Source organism: Prinia subflava, chromosome 16 (assembly GCF_021018805.1).
Source record: "Prinia subflava isolate CZ2003 ecotype Zambia chromosome 16, Cam_Psub_1.2, whole genome shotgun sequence".
NCBI lineage: Eukaryota > Metazoa > Chordata > Aves > Passeriformes > Cisticolidae > Prinia > Prinia subflava.
This window is the reverse complement of record NC_086262.1, coordinates 937,413-963,747: the sequence shown is the minus strand read 5'-3', so window position 1 is coordinate 963,747 and position 26,335 is coordinate 937,413. Positions and strand designations below refer to the sequence as shown.

The window sequence follows — 26,335 nt, the reverse complement described above, 5'->3', positions numbered from 1 at the left end:
AGGAAATGACTGGGCTTGCCACAGGGCAGTGCCCGTGTGGCCGTGCCTGTGTGGCTGTGCCTGTGCCATGCCGCAGGCAGGGGCTGCCTGGTCCTGGCTGTGGATTGCCCAAGAGGAATGCCATTGCCTCGCCCTGCAGTCCCCTCCCTGCCAGATTTCCCCTTTCCCCAGGAAGGCTCAAGGGCAGGCGCAGGCTCTGGAGCTGATCCTGCCCACTGCAGAGTGTCCTCTGGGTCACCTGCAGGCAGCAAGTGGCAGCTCTGGGGCTCTTGTAGGGGTGCTGAAGATGTGACCCCTTCTGCCACCAAGGACTGTGGCCGTGTGCTTTGCCAGCACTGTGGGCTGTGGGGCACAGTTTAGGGAGCAGAGGAGACATGAGGCAGGCCCCTCCTGAGGGAGCGGTGTGTGTGGGAAGAGGGGGCAGGCTGCAGGGGCACAGGACACTGCAAGTGGGGCACTGGAAAGCAACACCTGAGGGCAGGCTGAAGGCCAAAGAGAGCAGAAGAACATGTTGCACTTGAGGAGTGGAGGCTGAAGGTGTGTGCTGGCCATTTGCTGGGGGCTCAGAGAGGGACATGGAGCATGGAAGCGCATTATGAACTGACACCCCAAGTCACCAGACTCCAACATGCTATGCCCAGGCCTGCTGCAGGTCACATCTCACTTAGGGGAAGAGACGGATATTTTGTGTCCTTCCGAGCAGAATTTCCTTTTACTCCTCCTTTTGCCATCCTTAGACTGCTGAAACATTTGCCTGTTGCTCCATGGGCAGCTGTGTGAGCTTCCCCCATCACAGCCAGGGGCTCTGAGGGACACCGGCCCTGCTGCCTTGAGGGCAAGGACAGCAGAGTTGCCAGAGCCGCTTGCCAGGCTGTGCGCGCTTTCATCGCTGCCTTGCCATGGGTTGGGAGTTGCCAGTGCCTGGAATGAAGCTGTCACTCTCGCGGCTGTGACTCAGAGCAGGCTGCAAGCAGCGCTAGCACGGCCGGCTGCTGCCCCTGCCTGGCCACGGGAGAGGCTGGCACGGGCAGCCTCTTGCCAGACTGCAGGTGGCCCATGCAGGACTCGGCTTCACATCAGCACACATGCCCAAGGGACGAGGTCAGGCTGTTGTGAGCCGTGGGGGTCGCTCTGGTGATCCTGCGGCAGCACTAATCCTGCCCAGTTACAGCAGCTGGCACTGACCAGCCGCACATGGATCCTGACCCTGCGCAGTGAACCTGCCCAGGCAGGGCCAGATCCGGAGCAGGGATTGGAGTCCCGGTGTCCCCAGTGTCAGGCCATGGAACTGTTGGAGCAAGTCGAGAGGAAGCCAGCAGGTTTCTAAGGGGAGCAGCTCTCCTGTGCAGACACGTTGAGAGAGTTGCGTCTGCTCAGCCTGGAGAAGAGAAGGTTGTGGGGAGACCTCCCAGTGCCTTGCAGTGTGTGACAGGAGCTCCAAGGAGCTGAAGAGGCATTCTGCATCAGGAATTCCAGTGGCAGGCTAAGGAGTTGGAGCTGGCAGCCAGGTCCGGGAGGGCTGCCTGGACATGGGGGACTGCAGCTGCCTTTGTGTCTGCAGGATCTTCTCAGGCACAGAGCAGAGGCTGTTCACAGCTGGCACTGCCACAATGCCCTGGGAGCCATGGGGTGCACACTGGTGGCACCAGGCCTCTGCCTGATGTGCCCCTTGCTCGTGGGAGCGCTTCACGGCCATGGGCTGGGCTCCCGTTTTCAATCCCAGGCCTTTCCTGGCCATGAGCACCCTCAGGGCCGAGCTGGTTCTGCTGCCCCTGAGGTGGGCGGGGCTGTGAGGTCACAGACGGGGGTGACACGGGCGTGAGGCCGGGCTGTGATGTCACGCGGTGTCATAGCTCCAGCACTGTGACATTGCTGGGCCACCGCTATAAAAGCCGGGCCGGCCCTACAGCCGCCAGTGCAGTTGCGATGACACGTGCCGGAGCCATGAGCGACTGTTGGCTGCACTTGCCCTGCTGCTGGCCACCGCGGCTGTCTGGTGGGCCATTGGCCACCGGACACCGCAGGGGCGGCAGGCCGGGACCCAAAAGCCACGCAAGTGCCCCGGGCTCCAGGCCAGGGGCCCATGGAGCAGCCCAGGAGCCCCTGCGGCTCCAAGGGCCTCCAGGCCTGGCGCGACCCCTCGGAAGAGTCCCGATGCTCCCGCGAGTTCCCCCAGCGGCCCCTGCAGCTGTGGCCCCTGCGTGAGCGTGGCCAAGGAGCTGCAGGGGCTGATGCTGCTGCTCTGGACTCCATGTTGGACATCGGCTCCAATTTACTCTGGGATGTGGCAGGTGCTGTGGGCACAGCTGCAGCAGCTGGGGAAGCGAGGCCACCTGCCCTGCTGTGCCTCGTCCCGCTGCTCCAGGCGCCTCCGTCCCTCCAAGAGGCTGCTCCCTCCCAGAATGGCCGTCCCTGGGACAGCCTCCAGCCCTTCGAGGAGATGGCGTTGGACACCAACCATCCCTCTGAGAAGCTCAGGCCGTCAGAGATGCAGCATTCCAGGAGCTTCCACTGCTTCTGACGGCCTCCAACCGTGCAAGACCTTCCCTGCTGTTGACGGCCTCTCTCACTCTGAGAACCTCTCCAGCACTGAGACGCCTCGTCCCTCCGAGCAGCTTGGCTCAGCATCCATTTCTGCAGAGAGCCCCCAGGCCTTCAAGATCCTGTGCCTGCCAAGACCCGTCCTTCCCTCCCAGTTCCTGCCTCCCTCCCAGAGAGTCACTCCTGGTGGCCTCGATCCCTCCCGGCCTCTAAGGAAGCCCTTCCGCCTTGTGGACCCTGAGGAAGCCCTGGACAGCTCTTCCTGCTCCCTTTGGGATCCACAACATCCCATGGACATCGACAGCACCGGCGCGTCCCCCAGCATTAACACAGCCAGGGACAGCCGGGAAGCTGAAAGGGGAGCCCAGCTGGAGCCAGAGAAGCCTTCCCAGGAGCAGGTGGCAGAGCCACAGGGGTCCTGCAGCCACCAGTGTCCACCGCAGGGCTCCCAGGACGCTGTGCCTGAGCCAGCTGGGGACAGCCCGAGCTCGGTGGCACAGACGGTCCCCACGAGACCATGGAGGTTCCGTGGTCTCCAGGAGGCTCGCCCGAGACGGCTCCCGGACCCCAGGCGGGTGGTCACGGTCGCGGGAGAGCCTTTCTGGGAAAGGTGAAAATAAATTAGGATTCCCCAAAGGGCTGTCTGTGTGTTCCTGCTGGGAGCGGGCTCCTTCCTTCCCAGGAGCTGGCTCAGTGCTGGGTTCGGGTTCAGGCTGAGAGTGCTGTGGAATTCTGAACGACTTGATTTGGTTTCAAGCCCTGTTTCTCCTCTGGGGCCGAGCAAGTATCAGTTGCAACCCTCACAGGTATTCTTTCCAATTGCACACCGTCCCACAGCTCACTCGAGTTCTTCTGGGAGCGGTAGGACAGTGGCTGAGGGAGGTGTCCCAGCTGAGCTCTTCGCTGGAGGTTTCTGTTCCCGCTGTGCCCGGACAGTCCGAGATCACGGTCCCTGCTGTGCGGTGGAGCCAGAGTTGAAGAGCGCATGCGCAGCAATGGGCGGGACGGGCCCGGGCCCTTTGCTCATTCGGCGCTGCTCGAGGTATGCGCATGCGCCCTACACGGCCTGACGCAAGGGCGCTGCAATCGCCGTGCGCTTTATCCTGTCCGACCTTGAGTGCACAGCCGCCGCAGGACCCGGGCTGTCTATACTGCGCCGGTGTGCGCTGTGCCGCGTCGCTGCCTGTGTCCTGGCCCTGCGAGCGTCTTCCGATACAGCGAACTCTCTGTCGGTGTGGGGAAGCCAGCGCGCAGCTGCGCCGCCTTTGCAGGGGTTCGTGCGGCACGCCCAAATCGAGCGGCGCGATCAGGCATTATTGTGACAGCCTGCGGCGGGGGTCCTGCGGCGACTCTCGGCCCCCCCGCAGCCCACGTGGGTGGAGGTTTCCAGAAGAGCCGCGGCTCCGCGCGCCCCGACCGCCGCCGCCATGCTGAGTGCGAGCCGCCTGCCGCTGCTGCTGCCGCGCGCCGCGCCCGCGCCGCCCGCGCGCCCCGCGCAGGTCAGTTCCCTGAGGGGCGGGGGCGGGCAGGGGAACACGGCCTGGCCGCCGGGGGCCTGTGCGCTGTGAGGCCCGGAGCGTTCCGGGGCACGGACACGGGCAGCGCCCTGTGCGCTGTGAGGCCCGGAGCGTTCCGGGGCACGGACACGGGCAGCGCCCTGCGCGCTGTGAGGCCCGGAGCGTTCCGGGGCACGGACACGGGCAGGGCCCTGCGCGCTGTGAGGCCCGGAGCGTTCCGGGGCACGGACACGGGCAGGGCCCTGCGCGCTGTGAGGCCCGGAGCGTTCCGGGGCACGGACACGGGCAGGGCCCTGCGCGCTGTGAGGCCCGGAGCGTTCCGGGGCACGGACACGGGGAGAGCCTTGCGCGCTGTGAGGCCCGGAGCGTCCCGGGGCACGGACACGGGAAGGCCCTGCGGGCTGTGAGGCCCGGAGCGTTCTGGAGCAGGACACTGCGGGGCTTAGGGAGCGGCGAAGGGCGCTGCCCGCCGGCGAGTCCAGGCTCGGGCCGCGGTTTCTCAGTGCTGGGATTTTATGAAATCATAAGCCTGGTCAGACCAGGCTTACGTGGGTGCGGGGCGATGAGGTCTTGGGGGGTGTAGAAGAGCCTGTTTTACGTTTTTGAGTCTCTTTTATGTTAAGGAGGTTTGTAGTAATGTCGCTCGATTGCTCACCATCTGTGTGATGGTGGCCGCGGGGATCAGGCTGGCGAGGGCACGTGGAGGCCATTTAGGGCAGGCGGGGACTGCAAATCCTTCTGCCCTGTGCTGGACCTGCTTTGGCGCAGCCTGAGCCATTCATGCAGTGTGCCTGGGCCTTACGGGTTTAAATATCTGCAAAATAGTCATGGCTTGGTCCTGTTCGCATTAAGCTGTCTTGTTACAGGTTCGTTCTTGATCAGAAAGAGGGATAAAGCGTCCCTGGCTCTCTAGGATGCCGCTTTGCACGTGCTGAGGGGCGGCCAAGCTGGGGCGTAGCTGGAGTTGTGCAACAAAACCTTAACCGCAGTTTCCTCAAGGGATGCTGTGGGGCACTTGTTACTGACCAGGCACAAAGCTCTGAGAAATGGGGTTAATGTTTATCTGCCGCTGCTTGTGGAATGCGTAAAGTTCAGTGTTGACTTACTGAGATGTCTTTTGCCACAGATTATTCTGTATGAGGGAAATATCTTGGTTCTGGTCATAGAAATTAGGGTTATGACAGATTAATTAGTGCAGTAATTGGGGGGCCTCTTCATGTTAGTCTGAATCTTGCTCAAGTTCTTCATTCCTTTGCAGTTAAGTTTTTAAAGAGAGTAGTCTACTCTGTGGCAGGACAGTGTTGCTTCAGACGTTGTCTGCCTCTGAAAGCCTTGTTTTGAAGACTTCTTGATGTTTTAAACTAAATTCTCATTAGTGTGTTTCTGTTTTACAGACATTTTGGAATGGCCTAAGCCAAAATGTTCTCAGAGCAGCATCCAGCAGGAAATATGCGTAAGTGTTCCTTGGAGTGGTCATGTTTGGCTGTTGGTGTTTATATTTACTGTCTTTCTGATACCAGAGCTGATTATTGGATCCAGGGATTGGGTAACAGAGCCAAACCAGCAGAATAAAACTGGAACCTCTGCTTGTAACTTTTCTAAGGCTGTTTCTTTATTTCTTGTTTCTCTCCAGGGGAGCTTTGAGAATTGTTGTTCTCTGCTGCTCCTTTCACCAACAGTGCCCACAAAATGTGGATTTTACTGAGATTTGTTTGGTTATAGTCAACCAATAAAAAAATAATCCAAACACCGATGGAACAAATTGCTTTATATTGACATGATATGAGTGATGCCTGGATTCATTCCCCTGCAGATCAAGCTCATTTCAAACATGCATTTGAATCACTCGTCTTCCTCGCTGTGGGATAATGGGAGAAGGGAGCAGCTGGTTGTGTGACTTACTCAGATATTTGTGCCTGAGGCTGATTGAGGCCCAAGGCTGGGAAATCTGTTTGTGTTGGGAAAGCTGGGTCTGTCTGGTACAAGTGACTGTTCCAAGTTCACTGCTTTGTTTTTGAAACTGGAGTTAGAGCCCCTGGCAGCTTGGGCACAGAGAAGGTGACATTTCTGGAAATAAATATAGTCTTGCTGTGCTGCAGAATACCTTCTCCATCCCAGAACATGGCTTTGTTTGTAGGCAAAGCTGTGCTTGAGGAGTTCTCTGAACTTCAGGAGAGGTAATGCACTCTTTCCAGGGAGGAGGACGGAGTTCAAATTTGTCTTGTGTGAGAACCACTCCCATTTTTCAGGGTGAAATTCATGTGTTGCACCTGAGGATCAGGAGGGTGGTTTGCTTTGGCTCTGGCCCAGAGCACCCTGCATGGGCCAAGTGATTTATCACTGTGGATTCTTCTCCCCATGCTAAGCAATGATAAATAAACAAATACAATTAGTTAGTTTTTTAACTCCAGGTGAATGATTTCAAACTGGTTTGAACCCAGGGTTGCCCAGAGCAGCTGTGGCTGCCCCTGGATCCCAGGAAGTGTCCAGGGCCAGGTTGGACATTGGGACTTGGATCAGCCTGGGACAGTGGAAGGTGTCCCTGCCTATGGCAAGGGGGTGGCACTGGATGAGCTTTAAGGTCCCTTCCAACTCAAACCAGTCTGGGGTTCTGTGGTCAAAAGAAACCCAAAACAATTCCTGTAGAGAGAGTTTTCTGTAGGGATAGTTGGTTACAACTTTCTTTCATACCAGACTCTTAAGGGTTGTTGAGAAAATATATATATGTAGTAAAGATATTCTGGGAAAGAGTAATATTTTATATGCTTATTTTAACAAGCAAGGGTTTACCTGTAAGTGGTCTGGTTCAGAACAGAGGCACAAGCTTAAATTGTAGTGTAGGAATCAAGGAACACCTTAGGATACAGCCTGGATTTGCTTCAAGGTTTTGTGGAAAATCACTTTGTCCTGTCTTTGGGACACTTTTTTGCTATGTAATTATTTTCCTTTAATGGTAATTTTACTTTCCTCTGATGTGCTGTCCAGCTCAGAAGCAATCAAAGGTGCTGTCATTGGGATTGACCTGGGTACCACCAACTCCTGCGTGGCTGTTATGGAAGGGAAGCAAGCGAAGGTGAGTAAAACAGGAGCGTTACACATGGGCTGTCCCCGAGGTGAGCGTGTGGGTGTCACACTTCCTTCTGTCCCCAGGTGCTGGAGAACTCGGAGGGTGCCCGGACCACGCCGTCGGTGGTGGCGTTCACAGCCGAGGGCGAGCGCCTGGTGGGGATGCCGGCCAAGCGGCAGGCGGTCACCAACCCCCACAACACCTTCTACGCCACCAAGCGCCTCATTGGCCGCCGCTTCGACGACTCGGAAGTGAAGAAGGACATGTGAGTGAGGGGACACTGCCACTGCCAGCCCCAGGCCAGCAAACACCACAGGGGTAGCACGACCTGCTCTGGGGGAAGTTGTGCCCTCAGCTCTCGAGGTTGCAGTTCTGCTGTCTGAGGGCTGGGCTGTGTTTAGCTGCATTCATTGCTGATCACATTAAAGAGTCCAGAGAAGAGGAAAAAAGGCTTGCTGGTGCTTGCAGTTCAGACTTCTCTAGTTCTTGAGGACGTTTGCAATCAAAGCTGTGTGATCATACCTCAGGCCTGTGATTAAATGAGGTATCTGATTAAAGCAGCAGAGAACAATGCAGTGTTACCTCTCTGCAGGGCTGGTGCATAGGCATGAGTCCTGTCTGTGCATTTGATTACTTAATTCTGTTTTTGAAACCTTAAATAGGATGTAATACATATTTTTCTGACCTGTCTCAAACACTTATGAAGTTGGTATATGTACATTATTTGTATTGTATAAGTGTTGGCAGCAACAGTCTGTAATTTCTGGGACTCGGGATCTGGGGCTGCTGGTGGTAAGTTCAGTGTTCTTTGTTTAGAACTTACATGTGTTCATCTGCTGATACTGATAGTAAGGGGTTTGTACTGCTGCAGAAACTGAGTCTGAATTCTCATGGTTTTCAGTAAGAACGTCCCGTTTAAGATTGTCCGTGCCTCCAATGGGGATGCCTGGGTGGAGGCTCATGGGAAGCTCTATTCCCCCAGCCAGATTGGTGCCTTTGTCCTCATGAAGATGAAGGAGACTGCAGGTTGGTACAGCTTGCTCTTTGCTGTCTCTGCTTTCTATGTGGAAGTGCTGCAGCCAGAATGGCGCTTTCATGGTACCAAACCCTGGCAGAGTAGGGCTGTGGATGGGGGAAAGGAACACGATGGGCTCCTAGAAGCCTCAAGGAATATCAGTGCCTGCCTCAATCTTGGATCTTTGGCAAAATATCAGTGCTTTACTTATAAGATGCTCGTACCAGAATTAGTTGCTCATTGAGCTGATTCTGATTTTAATTGAATTCACGCTCACTCAGAAGGGGGAGCTCCATTTCCTTGGAAGCTGCAGTCCTTATGCCTCCTTGGCTGCAGCTGAGCACAGGCTGGGGCAGCCAGGCTTGGAGTGGCTTTGTTCCTCATCAGCTGCTGGGTATGTGGCACGTAGGGAGAGAGGGAGTGTTAAAGGGACCCTGCTGTTGGGCCCTAATAGCTAATAAGCCAGTGGTGACTTCAGATTTGCACTAGGGGAAAATACCCATTGGCCTGGAGAAATGTTCTTCTCTTTCTCAGTTCCTGAAGTGGTTTCTGGGGAAACTGTGTAGTGCAGAGGGAACAGTCAGTAGTGCTTTCTGCACCCTCACTTGTGTCCAGTGAGTGTGAGGAGGGCAGGACTGAAGCTTCATCAGAGGTTGTTTTAAGTTCTGTGTTAGGTCCTGGGCACTTGCTAAAGCCCTGCCCAGTAGTAAAATAAAAGTATGTGGTGTGTGAGCATCTAGAGGTGATAGATCTGACTGAGTTTGAGAGTGATGTTCCTCTGCCTTAAGCAAGGATCTCCTTCCTGGAGGAGTGTTGGCTTCTGCCCTGGGTGCTGCATGACTTCAGCTGAGGCTTTGCAGGCAGCAGAGAGCAGTGCAGTGTGTAAGCTCTCTGCAGGGCTGCTGAATAGCCATGAGTCCTGTCTGTGCATCCTCACTGCATCCTGCACATTTGTGTTTTTTAGCAGGTCTCATTGTGAGTTTGATGACTTCCCTTTTTTTGAGACCTTAGAATAGGGTGTAATATATGTTTTCCTGACTTGCTGTCTCAAACAATTACAAAGTTGGTATATGTACATTGTTTGTACTGAGTGTTGGCAACAGCAGATTCTATAAATGGGATGAAAATGAGTAACTTTTAAGTGCATCACATGTAGAAAAATAGAGTACAGCTTCAGTCTCACTCTAAAAAGACAAGCGTTCAGATAAATTCATTACGGTGGCATCCAGTCACTGATGGAATTGCAGAGGTGCATTGCTGTGCTGCCAGAAGTCTACAAACTATTCTGTGTTTGGTGGAAGGACTGGAATTCTGCACAGCTCCCTCTGCATCTTCCCAGAAAACAGCAAGCCTGTCTTCTGTTTGTTCAGAGAAATAATTTCAAACTAGGTTCTAATGGAGAGAGACTGTTTACAAAAGCATGTAGTGATGGGACAGTCCAGGCTAGATTCAAAGTAAGAGAGAGTGGGTTTAGGTTAGACAGCAGGAGGAATTTCTTCTTGTGAGGGTGGGCAGGCCCTAGCACAGGGTGCCCAGAGCAGCTGTGGCTGCCCCTGGATCCCTGGCAGTGCCCAAGACCGGGTTGGACATTGGGACCCTGAAATAGTGGAAAATGTCCCTGCTCTGCCCATGGCAGGAGATGGAATGGGATAGGCTTTAAGGTCCCTTCCCACCCATTCTGTGATTCTGTGAGTGATAACTTGGTGTTCTCACAGGGGTACCTTCTGTTTTGTCTCCTTTTTCTTCCAGAAAATTACCTGGGACACACAGCAAAGAATGCCGTGATCACAGTCCCTGCTTACTTCAACGATTCTCAGAGACAGGTACTCATCAAGCTGGGAGATGCTGGGGCTCATAAGTTACATTCAGCTTCTCTCAGCAGTCAGCACTGTCCCCTTTCCTCCTTAGGCTACCAAAGACGCTGGGCAGATCGCTGGCTTGAACGTCCTGAGGGTGATTAATGAACCCACAGCAGCTGCGCTTGCCTATGGGCTGGACAAGTCTGAAGACAAAGTGTAAGTGCCTGTCCATAACACCAACCCTCTGAAATAAACCTGCTGGGATTTGCCTCCTCTGCTTGCTGGGAGCTCCAAGCACTGCTTGGAGTTCTGCCAAGGTGGACTCATAGCTGTGAGAGAGAGCTCTGTAATGTCACCTCTCTTCTGTGCCAAGCAACCTTGTTAAAGAGAGAGTTCATAACTTGCAGCTACAACTTAATTATCCAACCTGAGTGTCAGTTTAATTACCTTACTCTCTGCTGGAGGGGTGGGTGTGGCTGAGGACAGCTGGGTGACAGGCTGTCACCAGAGATGCTGATGGGCAGCATGGGAGCTGTGCTGAGCTGTGCCAGCTGTCTATGGTTTGCAGTTCCCCTGCCTGCGTTCAGCCCTCTGTTGCTGTCGGGGTGGTTACAGAAGTGCTGGCTTTTGTTGGACATTATTTCTGAGGTAGTGATAATGCTGGGAAAGCCTCACATTTTGAAGAAAAAGTTTCATGATAATTCTGGTGTCCCTGCTCTTGTCATTGGATGTGAGAGTGTCTGGTTTTGAAGAGGCAGGAGCTGCTCCCTGAATATTGGGCATGGTCAGGCTTGTGCAGCACATCTTCCAGGGACCCCCACATGTTCTCTGAGTGCTCATGGGGTATGGACACTTTGAGATTGTTCACTGCTGTCTTTAGAGAGGCTTTGAACTTTCGTGGGCAGCAATGTGAGTTCTGCTCCTCATCTCTTGAGGAGAGGGAGTTCTGAGCCACTCACCTTTGTCTAGAAAGTAACATCATCCTGCCTCTCTTCCTGCAGCATTGCAGTCTACGACCTGGGTGGTGGCACTTTTGATATCTCTGTGTTGGAAATCCAGAAGGGAGTCTTTGAGGTGAAGTCCACCAATGGTGACACTTTCCTGGGTGGAGAAGATTTTGACCAGGCTTTGCTACAGTATATTGTGAAGGAGTTCAAGAGAGAGGTAAGGTGTCCCTTGAGAGCACAGTCCTGTGTTACACTGCTTTTCAACCTCACTTCTGTAGAAGAATGAGAATTCTCTTAAATTCATAGGTCTGGATTTGTCACCTCTGGCACAGCTGGAATTTAGGAGGATTAGACACTCTTTAGCCTGACTTCCACTTCTTACACTTGTTTTCTTGAAGTGTCTTTCCTGGAAGACACAGAATAGCAGAACTTCTGCCTTTTTTCCTCTCTGTCCTGTACACAGTCTGCTTACTTTCAAAAGTAAATATCTGTGGTGTAATGGAATGTGACAGGCCAGATGCAAACAAGGGTTGCAGGGAGAAGACTGCAGTGTAATTCCAACTCCTTTGCTAATTCAGTCCTATCTTCTTATTCTCTGCTGCAGCAGCCTTTCCAAGCTTCAGTCTGTACCTCACTGTATGATCACTTGCAGAGCAGAGAGGGCTGGCAGGTTGGAATGCTGACTACCCCTGCCAGCAGGGAGAGAGCAGCACAGTGCACATGGCAGTCCCTTCTAGAAATAGTTTCTCAGTCAAGAGCTCTGAGAAGGTGAACTGTAGGAAAGAGACTTCTGAGCAGGTGCTGAGGGTCTGTTAACCCTGTTTTTGTCACTCAGACGGGAGTTGACCTGACTAAAGACAACATGGCACTTCAGAGGGTGAGAGAAGCATCAGAGAAAGCCAAGTGTGAGCTTTCATCATCGGTGCAGGTACGTGCCTGGATCCAGAGCATCCACTACAATGCTGGGAGACACTTGAATTCTGCACTGGGTTTATTTACAAAGCTCTCTGACACTGTTTTTTCTTCTCTGTAACCCAGTGGCATCACTGGCACAACAGGTCACTCAGAAGGGTGGGCTGTCAGAGCACAGGGAGTTGCTGGAGGCTGAGTTGTTGGGTACTGGGTTTTGCCCTTTTTCTGGCACCACATCTTCTGATCTTTCAGGAAATGTGATCTTGTTCCCAACCTGTTCTGTTCTTCAGAAGTGTGATGAGCATCAGGGAGTTGAGCCAGTGCTGCTGGATTACTGGAACCACTTACAACTGTGTGCAAGCAGAGCCAAAACCTTGGTGCTGCTCATTCCACTGAAACAGCTAATTTGTGTATTAATTCCTATACAGAATCTTAACTTACTTGCCTATAGGCGAGTTGTCTGGACAATGGGCAGCAGCCACCCTCCCTCCTTTTTTCCATCAGCTTTGTATATTAATGCAGTCAAGCATGTCTTTTATTCATTACTGAATAAGGAACTGGAGAAAAGAGCAAGTTGGGAGTGTAATAGTCCTGGCTAAGTGAAATTAAGGTCAATTATATAGTAATTGAAATGGGGACTCTGCCAAGGTCTAGGTTCTGAGTAAGCATCTTTAATTTTATCTGATGGTGGTCTTTTTGCTGGCCAGTGGGGAGCTCCTAGCAAGGAGCTGAGGGCAGTCACAATGGCTGCATAGTTCTGCCAGAGACATAGCAAGCTCTGTTTTATGAGCTCAAGAGCTGGCAAATGCAGTTTGTTCATACCAGAAAAGACTGAATTCCTTAACTCTTTAGCAGTGAGGTGAAAACAACTTGCTTTTGGTCCCGTTTTCCCCTAATACTTTTGACTGTGCTGTGTATAAAGTGAGTGCACACTTCTAGTCAGCAGCATAACTTTAATTCTTGTGTAAGCCTAATCTCTAGAGCTTAAAGCACTAATGTTTTAATTGCTTTGGATTGTAGTGTCTATTGATGTCAGCATGACTCAGCAGTTGAATCAGATGGTTTCAGTATAAGATTTGCTTTAAAAATCCAGCATGTGACAAGCAGCCATAAGAAGTGGGGATTATGGTCCCTTGCTCTAATTAACTTTGTGTTAAAGGGCAGCAGAGTGGCTGTTAGATATGAGCTGTTGGCATTTAGAGAACAGCCAGGAGGGAAGGAAATACCTTGAAGGAGTTTACCAGGTGTGGAATGTGAGTCAGAATCTTTGGAACTCTGCAGATGGGCTTTCTTCTGGGTTGTGCTGAGGGAACAGCATTAAGGCTGTCACTTCAGTGTTTTTGCTCTTACCTCCTGGCTGTGACAAATTGTTTCGCTCAGCAGTGAAAGACCTTGAATTAAGACAATATTAAAATGGAGGTTTAACAGTAGTAACTATGAGGTGTGGAACAAAGTATTTGTCTTCTTTCTGAAATGTTGAACATAAAAGTGTGCCTGCTGCCGCTTAAACTGGGCTGGAACAGCCACGCAGATGCCTCAGTACAGGCCAAACAGAACCTATAAGCTGATGTAAAGCCTATTCCTGAAGCTTTCCCTGAGCCTGTTTCCATGCCACAGACTGACATCAACCTGCCCTACCTGACCATGGATGCCTCTGGACCAAAGCACTTGAACATGAAGCTGAGTCGGGCGCAGTTCGAGGGCATCGTGGCTGACCTGATCAAGAGGACAGTGGCCCCCTGCCAGAAAGCCATGCAGGATGCTGAAGTCAGCAAGAGTGACATTGGGGAAGTCATCCTCGTCGGTGGCATGACCAGAATGCCAAAGGTATGAGCTCAGGGCCTGTTCAGGCAGGGCTGGCACAGCTGCCTTGTGCTTGCTGTTGAGGGGGTTGGAACAGAGGAGCTGGGAGTGTTCAGAGTAGACTCAGTGTGAGGATCCCATGGAGCACTGCCCAGGACCTCTCGCTGTTTGCTGAGCTCAGCTGGGCTCTGGGGGCTGGAGCTGCGTTGCGCTGTGCAGAGTCAAGGGGGATGTGCTGGGAGGTGAAAGTCCAGCTGCAGCCTGACATCCTGGTGTGCACTAGACACGAGCAGCATTGCTGAGAAGTACAGGGCATTGCCTCTTGTTAGGAACTCAGTGTGGTAAAGGTACATTTCAATGACAGCCACTTGTCAGTAATCTGTGCCTTCCAAGGGATTTCCAGCACTTCCAGCTGTGAGGAACCTGCATGAGCAGAACCTGTCTGGTACCAGCTGATTGTGTGCAGTCAGAGCTACCTGTGGCAGGCCTGTTTACCTGGCTCTTCCAGACACTCTTTATCTAAAGCCTGGCCCTTACATTCTGTGGAGATAAGCACAGCAGGTAGCTCTAAAGCCTGCTCTGCTGACATGCACAGTTGTGCAGATAAGAGCTCTCTGCAGGTGATTTACTGTTCCTCTTCAAGCCATGCCTGCTGCTGCTCCTCCATTTCAGAGTTGAACAGGGATGTTCACTTCTCCCTCCAAGGATACAGCCTGGTCTTTTCTGCAGAGAGCACCAAAATCTCACTCCAGAGGGATCACTCAGGCTTGGACTACTTGTTGCTTTGTGAATTGTGATTTGCAGGTCCCCTCTAGGACAGTAGTTGTCCTGCTTGGTATTGATTTGGGGTTTAGTGGGAGGGTTTTTCCTCTCTATGTTAATGGCATGGTGGCTGGAGGTGATACTGGTGCCAGCAGAAGGTCACCCAGGTAGGGGAGCCAGAGCAGCAGCAAGATAAACAGAAGCTCCTGCTCTGGCCAAAGCTCAGGTGGAGTAACTCTCCTGTATGTTCCTAAAGTCCTTGTTGTTCCAGCTGGATAAAGGAAAATTTGTGTGATTACCTATGTATAAAGTGATGATAAACACAAAACCTTTTCCTGAAACGTTATGTATGCTTTAGGGGTGGAAGACAGAACTTAAATATCGATTTTTATTTTTCCTTCTTCCCCTCATAACTCCCAGCCATATGTGGCTTTGAGCTGACAGAATGCTTTCCTGACTACCTGTAGTGACAGCTCTGCCTCTGAAATTAGTGCCAGTGTGTTGTACACAGCCAAGCCTTCTGTTGGGTACTTTATTCTGCTCTCTTTCCCCTGCTAGGAGGGAATGTGGCTTCTCTGGAGCTCTCCCGTGGTTAGTACTCTGGGAGATGGACTGTGGGTGGTTACAAGTATTGTTTTGTACTCTAAAATACACCTCCAGAGGGAAAGACTTTCATTTAATTACGTGCTCACACAGAGTCCTTCTCTGTAATGAGCACTCTGGGCAGGTGTCTCCTGGCTGCAGTGCACAGCTGGGTGTATGCATTCAGCAATTTTCCAGGCACATCCCCCTCACCTGTGCTGGTGTAGTGGGAGAGGAAGCCCAGCCCCACAGCCTTCCCGAGGAGGGCATTTCTGAGCTGTTCTCTGGGACCCTCAGTGCATTCCTGTCTGGATGCTTCAGCAGGAAATCTGTTGGGATCAAGAGCACAGCCCTTGGGAATTGGCCAAGCAGTGCAGAGCTGACAGCAGAGCTCGGAGTGCTGACAAAGCGCATCTCCTCTGCTGAAACAGCCCACAAAATAAAGAGTTGGAAAATACTGTTCTTTATACAATTCCCTTGTTTTTTCCTTTACTGCACACAAATGACATGAACTGTGCTGCTGGATTTTTTACCTTCCCTGTGCTCCTCCACAGCTGTACTGTCCTTGGCAGCTGCGTCCTATTCTCAGTGCTGGCTTGCACAGTTCCCAGGGAGCAGTCCTTGACTTCCCAGATAAGCCTGGAATGATCCCCTGGGAATGTGGCTGGGCTGTGTGAAGGCACTGATGGGAGAGCTGCCTTGCAGCTGGCACACAGTGCCTCTGGAGAAGGGGCTGTCTGGGCTGGAATGAGGGCATTCAGTGCTGTGCAGGAGGGTGGGCAGTGAGGGAGTAGGCACAGAGCTAAGACTCGGTGTTTCTGTCTCAGGCTTCCATGGCAGCAGCAGCTTAAGGACCCAGAGCTAAGCCAAGGCTGCTGTGGCCATGGTGGTTCCCCTCACAGATGAGCTGTGCTGTGTCTCCACTCAGGTGCAGCAGACTGTGCAGGAGTTGTTTGGCCGTGCTCCAAGCAAAGCAGTCAATCCTGATGAGGCTGTAGCCATTGGAGCAGCTATCCAAGGTGGGGTATTGGCTGGTGATGTGACAGATGTGCTGCTGCTGGATGTAACTCCCCTCTCCCTGGGCATTGAGACCCTGGGAGGTGTCTTCACAAAGCTCATCAACAGGAATACCACCATCCCCACTAAGAAGAGCCAGGTAAGAGTTGACTCTGGATGGGTGGGCCTTTGCTAGTGCTCACAGACAACTCAGGAAAGGCCACCCAGAGCATCCCAGTAGATGGTTTTGCCTCCTCATCTGACAAGAGAAGCGGTGGAGAAATCAGGTTTAATATCAGCTGCTGAATATCTCTGTTGGTGTGCCCAAGAGGGGCGAGCAGTTGAGTTAATGATGGCAAGATATGCCAGGATGTTTGTGGCCTGTGAGGATTGTTGCAGTGTGTGTGCGCCATGATGTCAGTTGTCAACACATCATTCTGAAGAAGGATTGTGTGGAGCCCTTCTGGGACTGAGCACCACACCTGTAGGACAGCCCTTGCTTGGCTGAGTGCCTGGGAAGGGGTTATCTTTTCTTGGCATTATAATGTCCTAGTGACTTGGGTGTGATCCTTTCCTTCCCTTGGCCCTGTCTGGGCCTGCTGCTGTCTGCTCTCTCTGATAACACCTGAGCTGCCTGGGGTGTGGGCTGCAGCCTGCTGCTTCAGGGGAGATGTTCTGGGGTGTGGTGGCTGCCCTGGAACCTTCTGCTGCCATGGATGGCCAGTTTTTGTGTCCCCAGGTGCATACAGTGAGACAACAGTGAGCTTGGCTCTTGCTAGCCTTGATGCCCTGGAGTTTTGTCAGAGGAACATGAGAACAACACGTTTCATGATTTTCCCTTCCAAGTAGCTTCCTTTTATTCGTTGTTCATTCAGCTTGTAACTGCAGATGTTTGTGTTCTAATTAGCTATACAGTAACTTCCTGTTCCTTTTCCATAGGTGTTTTCTACAGCTGCTGATGGGCAAACACAAGTGGAGATCAAAGTATGCCAGGGAGAGAGAGAGATGGCCAGTGACAACAAACTGCTTGGCCAGTTCACATTGGTACGTTGGCTTCTCTATTCCTGACCTCAGAGTTGACCTTCTTGGAGACATTCTTCATTTCAGCTGCCCCCTGAAGGCAATGTTGAGGGAGAATCTTCTCCCAGAAGACATCTGCCCCCTTTGTGGTACAAAAGCAGCCTCCAGAGGCAGAGCCTGGCCCTGGGACAGCCCTTCTGTGGCTGAGGACCAGCTGGCATTGAAGATGGAGCTCAGAGTTTCTGGGCACTCCCATGTGGCACTGGGGCTACTGCAGCTTTTAGGGCCTGGTCACCAGGAAGGGCTCTCTGGGTATAAAAAACTCTGTGCATATCAGTACCTAATCTGAGTGCTGGCCTCTCCTCTGGTGTAGCAAAGATGGGACCTGGAGCAGCTCCAGGATACTCGCAGTCTCCAGGGGAGCCCATTCCAGCCTAGTGAGACCCTGGGAGCAGAGTCAGCATGAGCCAAGGTACCCCAGGGTGTTAGTTTGTGGCTGGTTGGGATTGCAGTGTGTGTGCCATGATGTTAAACTGTCAACACATCATTCTGAAGAATTGTGTGGAGACTTTGTGAACTGAGCCCATGCCCTGCACCCTGGGGAGCAGATGTTCTCCAGAATTGCTGGGAGCAGAGGGGACTGCCCAACCAGCTCCCTGAGCAAAATGGCTTTGGTCAGTGCTGGCAAAGTTTGGCACTGTTAAACTGTTCAAGTTTGCATGAGCTTCCTAGGAGGAGCCCTGCAGAAAGGAAGGGCTTTGCCTTTTTTTGTACTTTCAAAGGAAGCTCTGCTGCCTCTCACTGTCTTAAAATAGTTCCCCAGAGGTGGCCAGTGAAATCTGTGTCCAGAACTGAGAAAATAAAGCATCCTGCCACAGCTATGGAAGAGTGGCTTGTGTAGGAAAAAAGCAGAACCTGTACCACCTTGGAACCGAACCTGGGGGTTCTCTTGTGGTTTCTGTGCACTTGTCCAGGGTAGAAACCTGTATCCTGTTAAATCTGTCAAGATACCAGTGCACAACATGTTGCCAACAGGTACTTAGAGGTCTCAGCTCTGAGGGTTGGTTCATTCAGATCAGATCCCCAGGGTGAATGCCCAGCCCTTGTCCCCTGAGCTCTGTCCCTGTGGGAGCTGATGACCAACCCTTGTCCTTCCTCAGGTCGGGATCCCTCCGGCACCACGGGGAGTGCCCCAGATCGAGGTCACCTTTGACATCGACGCCAACGGCATCGTGCACGTGTCAGCCAAGGACAAGGGCACCGGGCGGGAGCAGCAGAGTGAGTGCCCTCAGCCAGACAGGGAGGGGAGCAGCGGGTGCTGAGGGTGACACTGAGTGACTGCAGGGGAAATGGAGTGTGCTCCAGTGCTGCCTGCATGACATTCCACAGTCTGGTGTGGGGATGGAGTGTGGCTCCATGCTTGGGTCACCCCTGCTCTTCAGTCTTTAGCCAGCACAGCACAGATGCAGCTGAAGTCATTTGAGCCCATGTCTCCCCTGGAAAGGAGGGTGAGGAAGGGATAAGGGAGAGCTGAGCTGTGGGTTTGTTCTAGGGCACTAAAGTTTCTGTAAGCACACAGCCTCTGCCCTCTCCTGTAACCTGCTGACAGAGGCTGCTGCCAGTGGATGCTGTCCTTGTGTGCTAGGCAGAGATGAAGCACCTGCCTATGCCAAATGTCAAGGCAGCCCTCACTGGCAGGGTTTCACCACATTCCAAGTGATTTTGCCCTGTGTGACAGTCCTGCCTTAGTGTTGCCATCTAGAATAATTGCAGCAACACGAGCAGAGTGCAGCATGTTTCCTGAGTTTCCTGCATGGATCAGTTGTGTCCCAGTGCCCAGGTGCTGGGCGCACAGGTTGGCTCACTGGTGTTGGTGGGCTGTGCTCTGTCACAAGATGTTTGAGGCAGTCATGTGTGCCCTGTGTTAACCTGAGGGAACAGAAATTGGGGTTTGGGAATGCAGCACTGTACATGAGTTGTCCCTGAACTGTGCTGCTGGGAGTGCTGTTCCTTTGGGAACACACAGGGATTGCTGTTTGTGAGCCTGGCTGCACGAAGGTGCCAGCTTTTAATGGAGAATCAAATCAGGAAGATCGCTGACTTCAGGGTGTATCATGTGTAGCTGACCAGACCAGCCCTGTGCCAAGACTCTGTTTGTAATTATTCTATTATAAAGGTCGGGAGATCGGGATATTTTGAAGCAGCAGGTTTTCCCTATAACCACCTTGTTAATTTTCTTGTGCTTATGCTGGAAGTGTCTCCAGCTGGCAGGAGGCTCAGGGAGTTCAAGCTGTCAGTGTATTCTGCTCTGTGGTTCAGTGAAACGTTGGGCCCCATGTGCTGGGGTAATTAATGACACAGTTGACAGTTTCTAAAGCTCTGTGGTGGGTTCAGAAGATTATTTGAAGCATTTACACATTCCCCTGATAAAAAATAAAACTCTTCTCCCTTATAACTGGAAGCCTCTATGCTGCCCTTCAGCTGTTCTTGGAGAGAATCCTTGAGCAGTGAAATGCTCCAGTTAGCAGAAGTATTAACTGTGCACAGATAGAAGGTGTGTACTGCTTTTAATCACACTGCTTGGCTTTTTGGCAGCAATTTGGCACCAAAACCACCCTGCTTGTTACTTGGATTTCCTTGGAGATCTTGAATGTGTGGCAGCCTTCCACTGCTGAGTAAAAAGCTCCTGGTGACAGGCAACCAGAATTACTTTTAGCTTCCTACCTGTAGGTAGATGTGGTCCTATTTACAAAGCTGAATTGCTCATCCCGTATCTTATCCAAAGGACACCTCTGTGTGTGTCTTTGTTCAGAGTTCTGTACCATTGACAAATATTGCCCAGAAAAGTGCCTATAAATGGTGATCGTAGCATGCACTTTATGGACATTGAGATATCTTGGATATTGGTCCTCTTGTAATGAAATTAGACTAATTCCTGCAGTAAAGCCTGAATCTAGACTATGCTTTTTGACACTAACAGAGGGAAAAGACAAAGGAGGTCCCCTTGGACATGTAAGAACCTGCCCATAGAATCATGCTCCATTTCCTTATTAAGGGGAATGTGAGGAGCTGGGTGGGGAATGTTGTCTTACCCTGCCACCAAGCCTAGGCTGCTTTTTTCAGGGAAAGGAATCTTAGGTGAAACCATTCCTTCTCTTTGGATATTTTAGTTGGTTGGGTTTTTGCTGGAGGGTTGGTTGGTTTGTTTGTTTAAGGGGTTTTAGTTTTGATTTTTTTTTTTTTTTTTTTTTAGTTCTGTGGTTCTAATCTGGGATGCTCTGTTGGTTTGAGGGCTTTGGTACACCCTCACTTTCCAGGAGGATTAACTGAAGACTGGCCAGAGTGACTTGCAGACCAGCAGGCAGGGAGTGTGTGGCAAAGCTGAGGAGTTGCAGATCCAGGAGATGAGGCTTTTACCTTGCCAACAGCATCAGTGGCTGTTTAAAGAGTCACAGTCTTTGTGCTGCCCACAGGGCCTTCCTGGGTGCAGAGTCTCTGAGCAAGGCTGCTGCTGTTAGGCTGGGGAATAATCCTCTCCTCAGAGGTGAGAGCAGATCCTTTATTCATGTTTTTCTCTGCTGCAGTTGTTATCCAGTCCTCTGGCGGCCTCAGCAAAGATGAAATTGAAAACATGGTGAAGAACGCAGAGAAATACGCAGAGGAGGACAGGCGGAGAAAGGTAATCGAGAGTTACGGGACCTTCCGGGAGCAGAGGACCTGCTGCTTCTACACTCTGTGCTTTGAGCTGTGCCCACCCTTGAGGGGGCTTTGGGCTCTGCTCTGTGAGCTCTTACCCAACTCTCTGCACCTTTCCTTACTCAGTTGACACTCCAGGGTTGCAGGGAGGTGTTTGCAGAGGCATTTGGGTCTTGGGGTTGGGTACCTTGCTCTGTGTGGCTGCACTCTACTGCTCCCTGAGGAATTTCTGGGACATAGAGGCAGCAGTAAGCAAACCCACCTGCCTGCTGCTCATAGCAAACAGCTTTGCAGCTCTGGTGAGGGTTTTTGTCATCACTGCTCTCTGTTGTCCCCCTTGACTGTGCATTTGGCTCCTGGAATGCTGTGTCCATGTGGGCAGTGCTGGCCTCAGTGCAGGTGAGGCCAGGAGGAGGTGATGAACCCTCACTGGCACTTGCCATGGAGGAGTGACTGAACCTGTGATACACACAGGATTAATGGTTGGAACTAATTGGTTTAATAAGGATAGTACTAATGAATTATGCAACTAAATATAGAGCATTGATATTTAAGCTGACACAGCACAGGCTGACTCTGGGATGTGGCACCAGCATATGTTTAGTGATTACTGAAACTGGCACATGGAATTGGTTCACTTCGTGTCCTTCAGTCTGCAGGAGCCTGGCTCAGGTGTCCAGGCAGTGCTGTAAATTTTGCCCCCAGTAAGGAAGGGATCAGAAGAGGACTGAAGGGGAGAAGGCATGGAATAAATCCCCAGGAAGCAGCAGTGCCTAGCCTGAGAACCTTTAAAGCCACAAAACAGTGACTGATGGGCATTTGTAAGTTAGCTGGAGAACCTTCAAATATCTTGCTCTGAAAGTCCCACTTTTTGAATAACCTCATCATTGCCATGGAGCATAGGGGGTGGTCTGGCATCTAAAGAGGCTGCACTGAAAACTGTCCTAGTGTCTTAGTTTGGATCTTAAATTGCTGGATAAGTTCCTCTCTGTTGCAATCCTGAAGTGGGACGCACCCCTGTGCAGTGAGCTCACAGAACAAGGTGATGAGGTTATTTTAACTAACACTTGTATAACTGTAGTTTTCAAAATTGCCTCATTACACTTTCCTGATTCTGGTTTTACTGCCATGAAAGCATCAGGAATGCATAAGTGGGAGTTTTTGTAATAAGGGACCATGAGTAAAACCACCCAGTATTTGAGTTGTGTCTAGTGCCCCTATTGCTAAAGAAACTTCAGGATATTCTCTAAAAGCTCTGCTGCTTTCCCAAGGAGCAGAGTGTGCTGTGCCATCCCTGAGGTGTCTGTCCTTTCCCATGTGCCAGCAATGGTGATGCATTGGTCACTTGTAGTTCAGGTAAGTGACTGTGAAAGCCTGAGGGCTGGCTGGCACTCTTCTCAGGGCCCTGTGGGGCCACAGTGCGCCTAGAAATGGTTTGCTTGCATTTCTTCGTGCCCTGGTGCCATTAAGAAGGACCCTGGGGTGGACCTTGAGTGGAGCTTGGCAATTTGGGGCATGAAGTGTCACCACTTGTGTCACCAGTGGTGTGGGCAGCAGCCCTGACGAGCTCTGTCCCCCAGGAACGTGTGGAGGCTGTGAACATGGCAGAGGGCATCATCCACGACACAGAGTCCAAGATGGAAGAGTTCAAGGATCAGCTCCCAGCGGATGAGGTAGGTGGAGTGCCACAGCACATAAAATTCCTCACAAAACGATTGCTCACATTCCCACTTAACTCCCAGCTGGCTCTGGCCAGTGGCTCCAGCTCTGGCCATGTTTCCATGCTGATTGAAGGTGGCACAGCCCTACATCTCTGGCTGTGGCACTCAATGGGGAGGGGTGAGTGTGGCTGGGGGTGGATGGACAGACATCCTTAGGGGAACAGGCAAATAACCTATGGCAAGGTCAGTGTCACTGAGGCTCTGAGTGCCTGGGAAGTTGCTGATGAGAACTTTCTGACAGAGCTGTGTCTTTGGTATGGCCTTGCAGTGCTGTGATAAGGACTGTTCTGTGGCTGGCTCCTCAGAGGGGGGCTTTGCTCCCAGGCTGGAGATTGTGGACAGTGCCTGCCCTTGCTAGTACAGGCAGAGGCAGAGCTGCTGTGCTCTACTGCACAGCACCCAAGAACCTGGGGGCAATAAAACTCAGCATCCACCTTTCTCCAGTTCTCTCTTAGAAATGAAATGAATATTTAATATCTAAGAGTGCTTTTCACACCTCTCTAAGGCGGTGCATTGTGAATTTCAAATGCCAAGTTTAGAGGAGTGTGCCCAATTACCAATTCAACAACTCTGGGAAGCAGAATTAAAGGGCTCCTGGGGGCTTTGAGGTGTCTGAAGAAACATGATTACAGTTTGCTGGTGGCAGCCTCTGGTCAGTTAAAGGCTGATTCTCTGCCAACATATAGGGGCTGGACAAGGGGCAGTGGTTTTTAAGTGCCAGAGGGCAGGGTTAGGTTGGATATTGGGAAGGAGTCCTTCCCTGGGGTGGGAGAGTGGGCCATGGGAGGCCCTGGCACAGGGTGCCCAGAGAAGCTGTGGCTGCCCCTGCATACCTGACAGTGTCCAAGGCCAGGCTGGACAGGACTTGGAACAACTTGGTTGAGTGGCCATGGCAGGGGTGTGGAATGAGATGATCTTTAAGGTCCCTTCCACCCAAACCATTCTGTGATTCCATGATATTGGCTGGCTCTTTGTTTGGAATGATGTGAGAGTTTCCTCTCACAGGAGCATGGAGCCTAAATCCCTGTTCCTGCAGGAACTGTTCCCTGTGACTCCCCTGGGGAGGTGGGGGCAGCCTGTGCTGGCTGGGTGCCGATGGTGGCCATCACTCCCTGTCCCCATCCCGTGTGGTGCCACAGAGCTGTGCCCGTGTCTGTGAGCGCTGCTGGCACAGTCATGGCTAGGAGCCCTCCCCAGCAGCCTGCCGGGGAAGGAGGCAGGGCCAGCCTGTGCAGGGACTGACAGATGGCTCTGGGCCAGGCTGAGCCCGCTCTGTTGGTTTGTTCTGAGCTCCTGCTCCACAGGCAGCACAGGGACTGACCAGGGCAGGAGCAGCCCTGCTCGCCAGCTCCCCAGCAGGGCCTTAAATATCCATGGAGACCAGCTTGCTGTGCCTGCCCTGGCGCGGCTGTGCCAGGTGAGCTGTGCCAGGCACAGAGCGTGGCCTTGGCCAGCTGTCAGGCCCTGCAGGGCTCTGTCCTTGGCACCTCTGCCCAGACAGCAAACAGGGCCCCATTAATGCCAACTGGGACACTGTTAGTGAAGTGGACAGGTGCCCACTGGGAACTGGGCACAGTCCTAGGCCCTGCAGATTCACTTTGAGGCTTAACTTCATGGCTTCTGGCACAAAAAGGTAGTTCTGCTGTGGCCAGTAGGTGGTGAAATGACAGGATGGAGATTAACAGTGAACCAAGTGCAGCATTTCACCTTTGTGTCTGTTTTGCAGTGCAACAAATTAAAGGAAGAAATTGCTAAAATGAGAGAACTTCTGGCTCGTAAAGATAGTGAAACAGGAGAGAACATTAGGCAGGCAGCAACCAGCCTGCAGCAGGCTTCCCTGAAACTCTTTGAAATGGCATACAAGAAGGTAGGTGCATGGCCAGTTCACTTTCAGAGCCCTCAGGTGGGGGAGGGGGGAGTCAGGGTCTGGGACTTGGGTAAGAGCTGGGCTGGGAGGGAGTCAGGACACTGAACTCGTGGGTGGGAGGTGGTGTTGAGCCTCTGTGCAGCTCCCTCTGAGTGACACTGGCTGAAGGGGCAGCTGTGGAAGTCAGGGAGCGTTGAAGGCCTGAAATCCTGGCCATGCTTCCAGGCTGGGTTCCGTTACTGTACAGCGTTCCATGGAAAAGGGGAAGCTCCTAGTAAGGAGCATCCAGAAGAGCAAGGAGAGGGCTTTCCTCCCAGTGTATGCAGTGTCTACAGGAGTAACTCCTGAACTTACTTCAGGGTGATCATAAAACGTGATTCCTGTTCAGTCTGCCTAAAGCCACAGTGAAGGCCATTGGGATTTCCTTCTCCACCTCCTTCCCAGTGGAAGGCCCTCCCACCCACTGGCACCTGGCCAGGCTGTGCTTGCCTGTGCCGGGAGGTGTCCCAGCATGGCAGTGGCACAGTGCCCAGGTGACCTTGGTGCTGAGCTGTCCTTACTGGGGACAGCTGCTTTCCTGATGTCAAACCAGACCTTCCATGCTGCACTGTCACACATTACATCCCATGGGAAAGGGAATAATGGGAAGATTGTTTCCTCCCTCTCAGAGCTCAAGTGGAGATGAAGAATTCCCTTCTCAGTGGACGTTGCTTGTTGCACTGAAGGAGGGTTCTTCAGGCTGGAGTTGACCTGAGCAGCCAGCCAGGGAAAAATGGCCAGGAGAAGCAGTTTGTTGCTACCACAAGTAATAAACCTGTTTGTTCACAGATGGCCTCTGAGCGAGAGGGTTCTGGAAATTCAGGAGATCAGAAGGAAGAGAAGCAATAAGGAGTCTCTGTCTTGCCTTGAGAGATGAAGAGGTCGATTTTCTTGATGCTTGGGAGAGAAGAGACCTTCCTGAGCAGCAAGGGGCAGAATTCAGACTTACTGTGTTTTTGCAGTATTCTATATATAAAATTCTTCAATGTATAAACTTAGTGATGTGTCTGCTAGATAAATTGTCACTTGATAAAAGTTAATTCATGCCAGACAAAGTTACAGGTTTGGCCCTGCCGTGTTTCCCCGAGCACCCTGGGACTGGCTGATCATTTAATACTTGACACAATGGTGTAGTAAATCTGAGATCCAAGCTTGGAAACCATGTCACGAAATTAGAAGGTGGAGATGGAAGCTGTCCAGGAACGGGGAGGAGAATAAGGCCTGCATGCCCCCTCCTTGTGGGTCTGAGTAGCTGGGAGCAGCTGGAGGCTTGTGAGCAGGGAGGGCAAGGCTGGGGACTTTGCTAGAGACAGTTTAGCCCTGAGCTAGGCTGGTACCCTTGTTCTGAAGGAAAGGGGCTACTTCAAACTCATCTGTAACATTATTTCTTACAAAAGAGGCAGTGTGGAAGTTCAGTACTTTGCTTGTCTGAGCCTTCTGCTCCATCCTGTGTCTGTTCTCTGCTTATGGTAAAACAATTTCCTTGATAATAAAACTGTTACTGGATCCATTCTGGATTTTTTTAAAATAAAAGCAGAAAAGTGTCCAACATGGAGTTGCTGGTCTCCTGGCCTTTGATGGAGAACATGAGCACTTAACTGCCTGTGACAGCTGCAGAGGAAACAGGCAGCTGTAACTTTCTGGAACTTGTCCTTATTCACAGGCAAAAAGGGAGGTGTTTCTGAATCTTCAGCTGGAATGAAAACCAGGTTTGGAGCTGCTTTGTCCTGCCAGCTCAAGTGTTAGGGGGGAGGAGAGGATAGCTCTTGTTTCTGGCATTCAAGACCGTTTCCACCAGGGGCGACAGAGGTGGCCCAGAGTGAGGGCAGGACTAGTCAGTGTGGGTTCATTAAAGGAAAGTCAGCGCTGACCCCCGGGATTGCCTCCCACAGTGGAGCACCCCCGGGATGGATAAGGGGACAGCACTGGACGTTGTCTCTCCTGGCTTCACCGAGTCTCTGACACTTTCTCTGCTGGCACCCTCATGGGCAGAGCCGTGCAGTGTGGGCTGGCTGAGGGGACAGTGGGATGGGTGGGCACGGGCTGAGGGA

General features: G+C 52.1%; 1 protein-coding gene and 2 non-coding genes across 3 annotated transcripts; all 3 read left to right on the top strand.

Moving 5' to 3' along the window:
* The first annotated feature begins 3,696 nt into the window (after positions 1-3,696).
* HSPA9 (heat shock protein family A (Hsp70) member 9) lies at positions 3,697-25,839 on the top strand. The gene is made up of 17 exons (XM_063413277.1): positions 3,697-4,040; positions 5,453-5,511; positions 7,044-7,131; positions 7,209-7,390; positions 8,027-8,151; positions 9,890-9,963; positions 10,049-10,155; positions 10,941-11,103; positions 11,722-11,814; positions 13,416-13,625; positions 15,874-16,101; positions 16,881-16,985; positions 18,122-18,239; positions 20,546-20,640; positions 22,238-22,330; positions 24,105-24,245; positions 25,074-25,839. The coding sequence occupies exons 1-17, from the start codon at positions 3,969-3,971 to the stop codon at positions 25,131-25,133; spliced, it is 2,013 nt and encodes a 670-aa protein (XP_063269347.1). The 5' UTR covers positions 3,697-3,968; the 3' UTR covers positions 25,134-25,839.
* On the top strand, positions 16,348-16,419 carry LOC134559313 (small nucleolar RNA SNORD63). Its single transcript, XR_010082499.1, has one exon. It is a non-coding gene; the product is annotated as a small nucleolar RNA SNORD63 (small nucleolar RNA).
* LOC134559312 (small nucleolar RNA SNORD63) lies at positions 17,479-17,547 on the top strand. The gene has a single exon (XR_010082498.1). It is a non-coding gene; the product is annotated as a small nucleolar RNA SNORD63 (small nucleolar RNA).
* Positions 25,840-26,335: the final 496 nt, after the last annotated feature.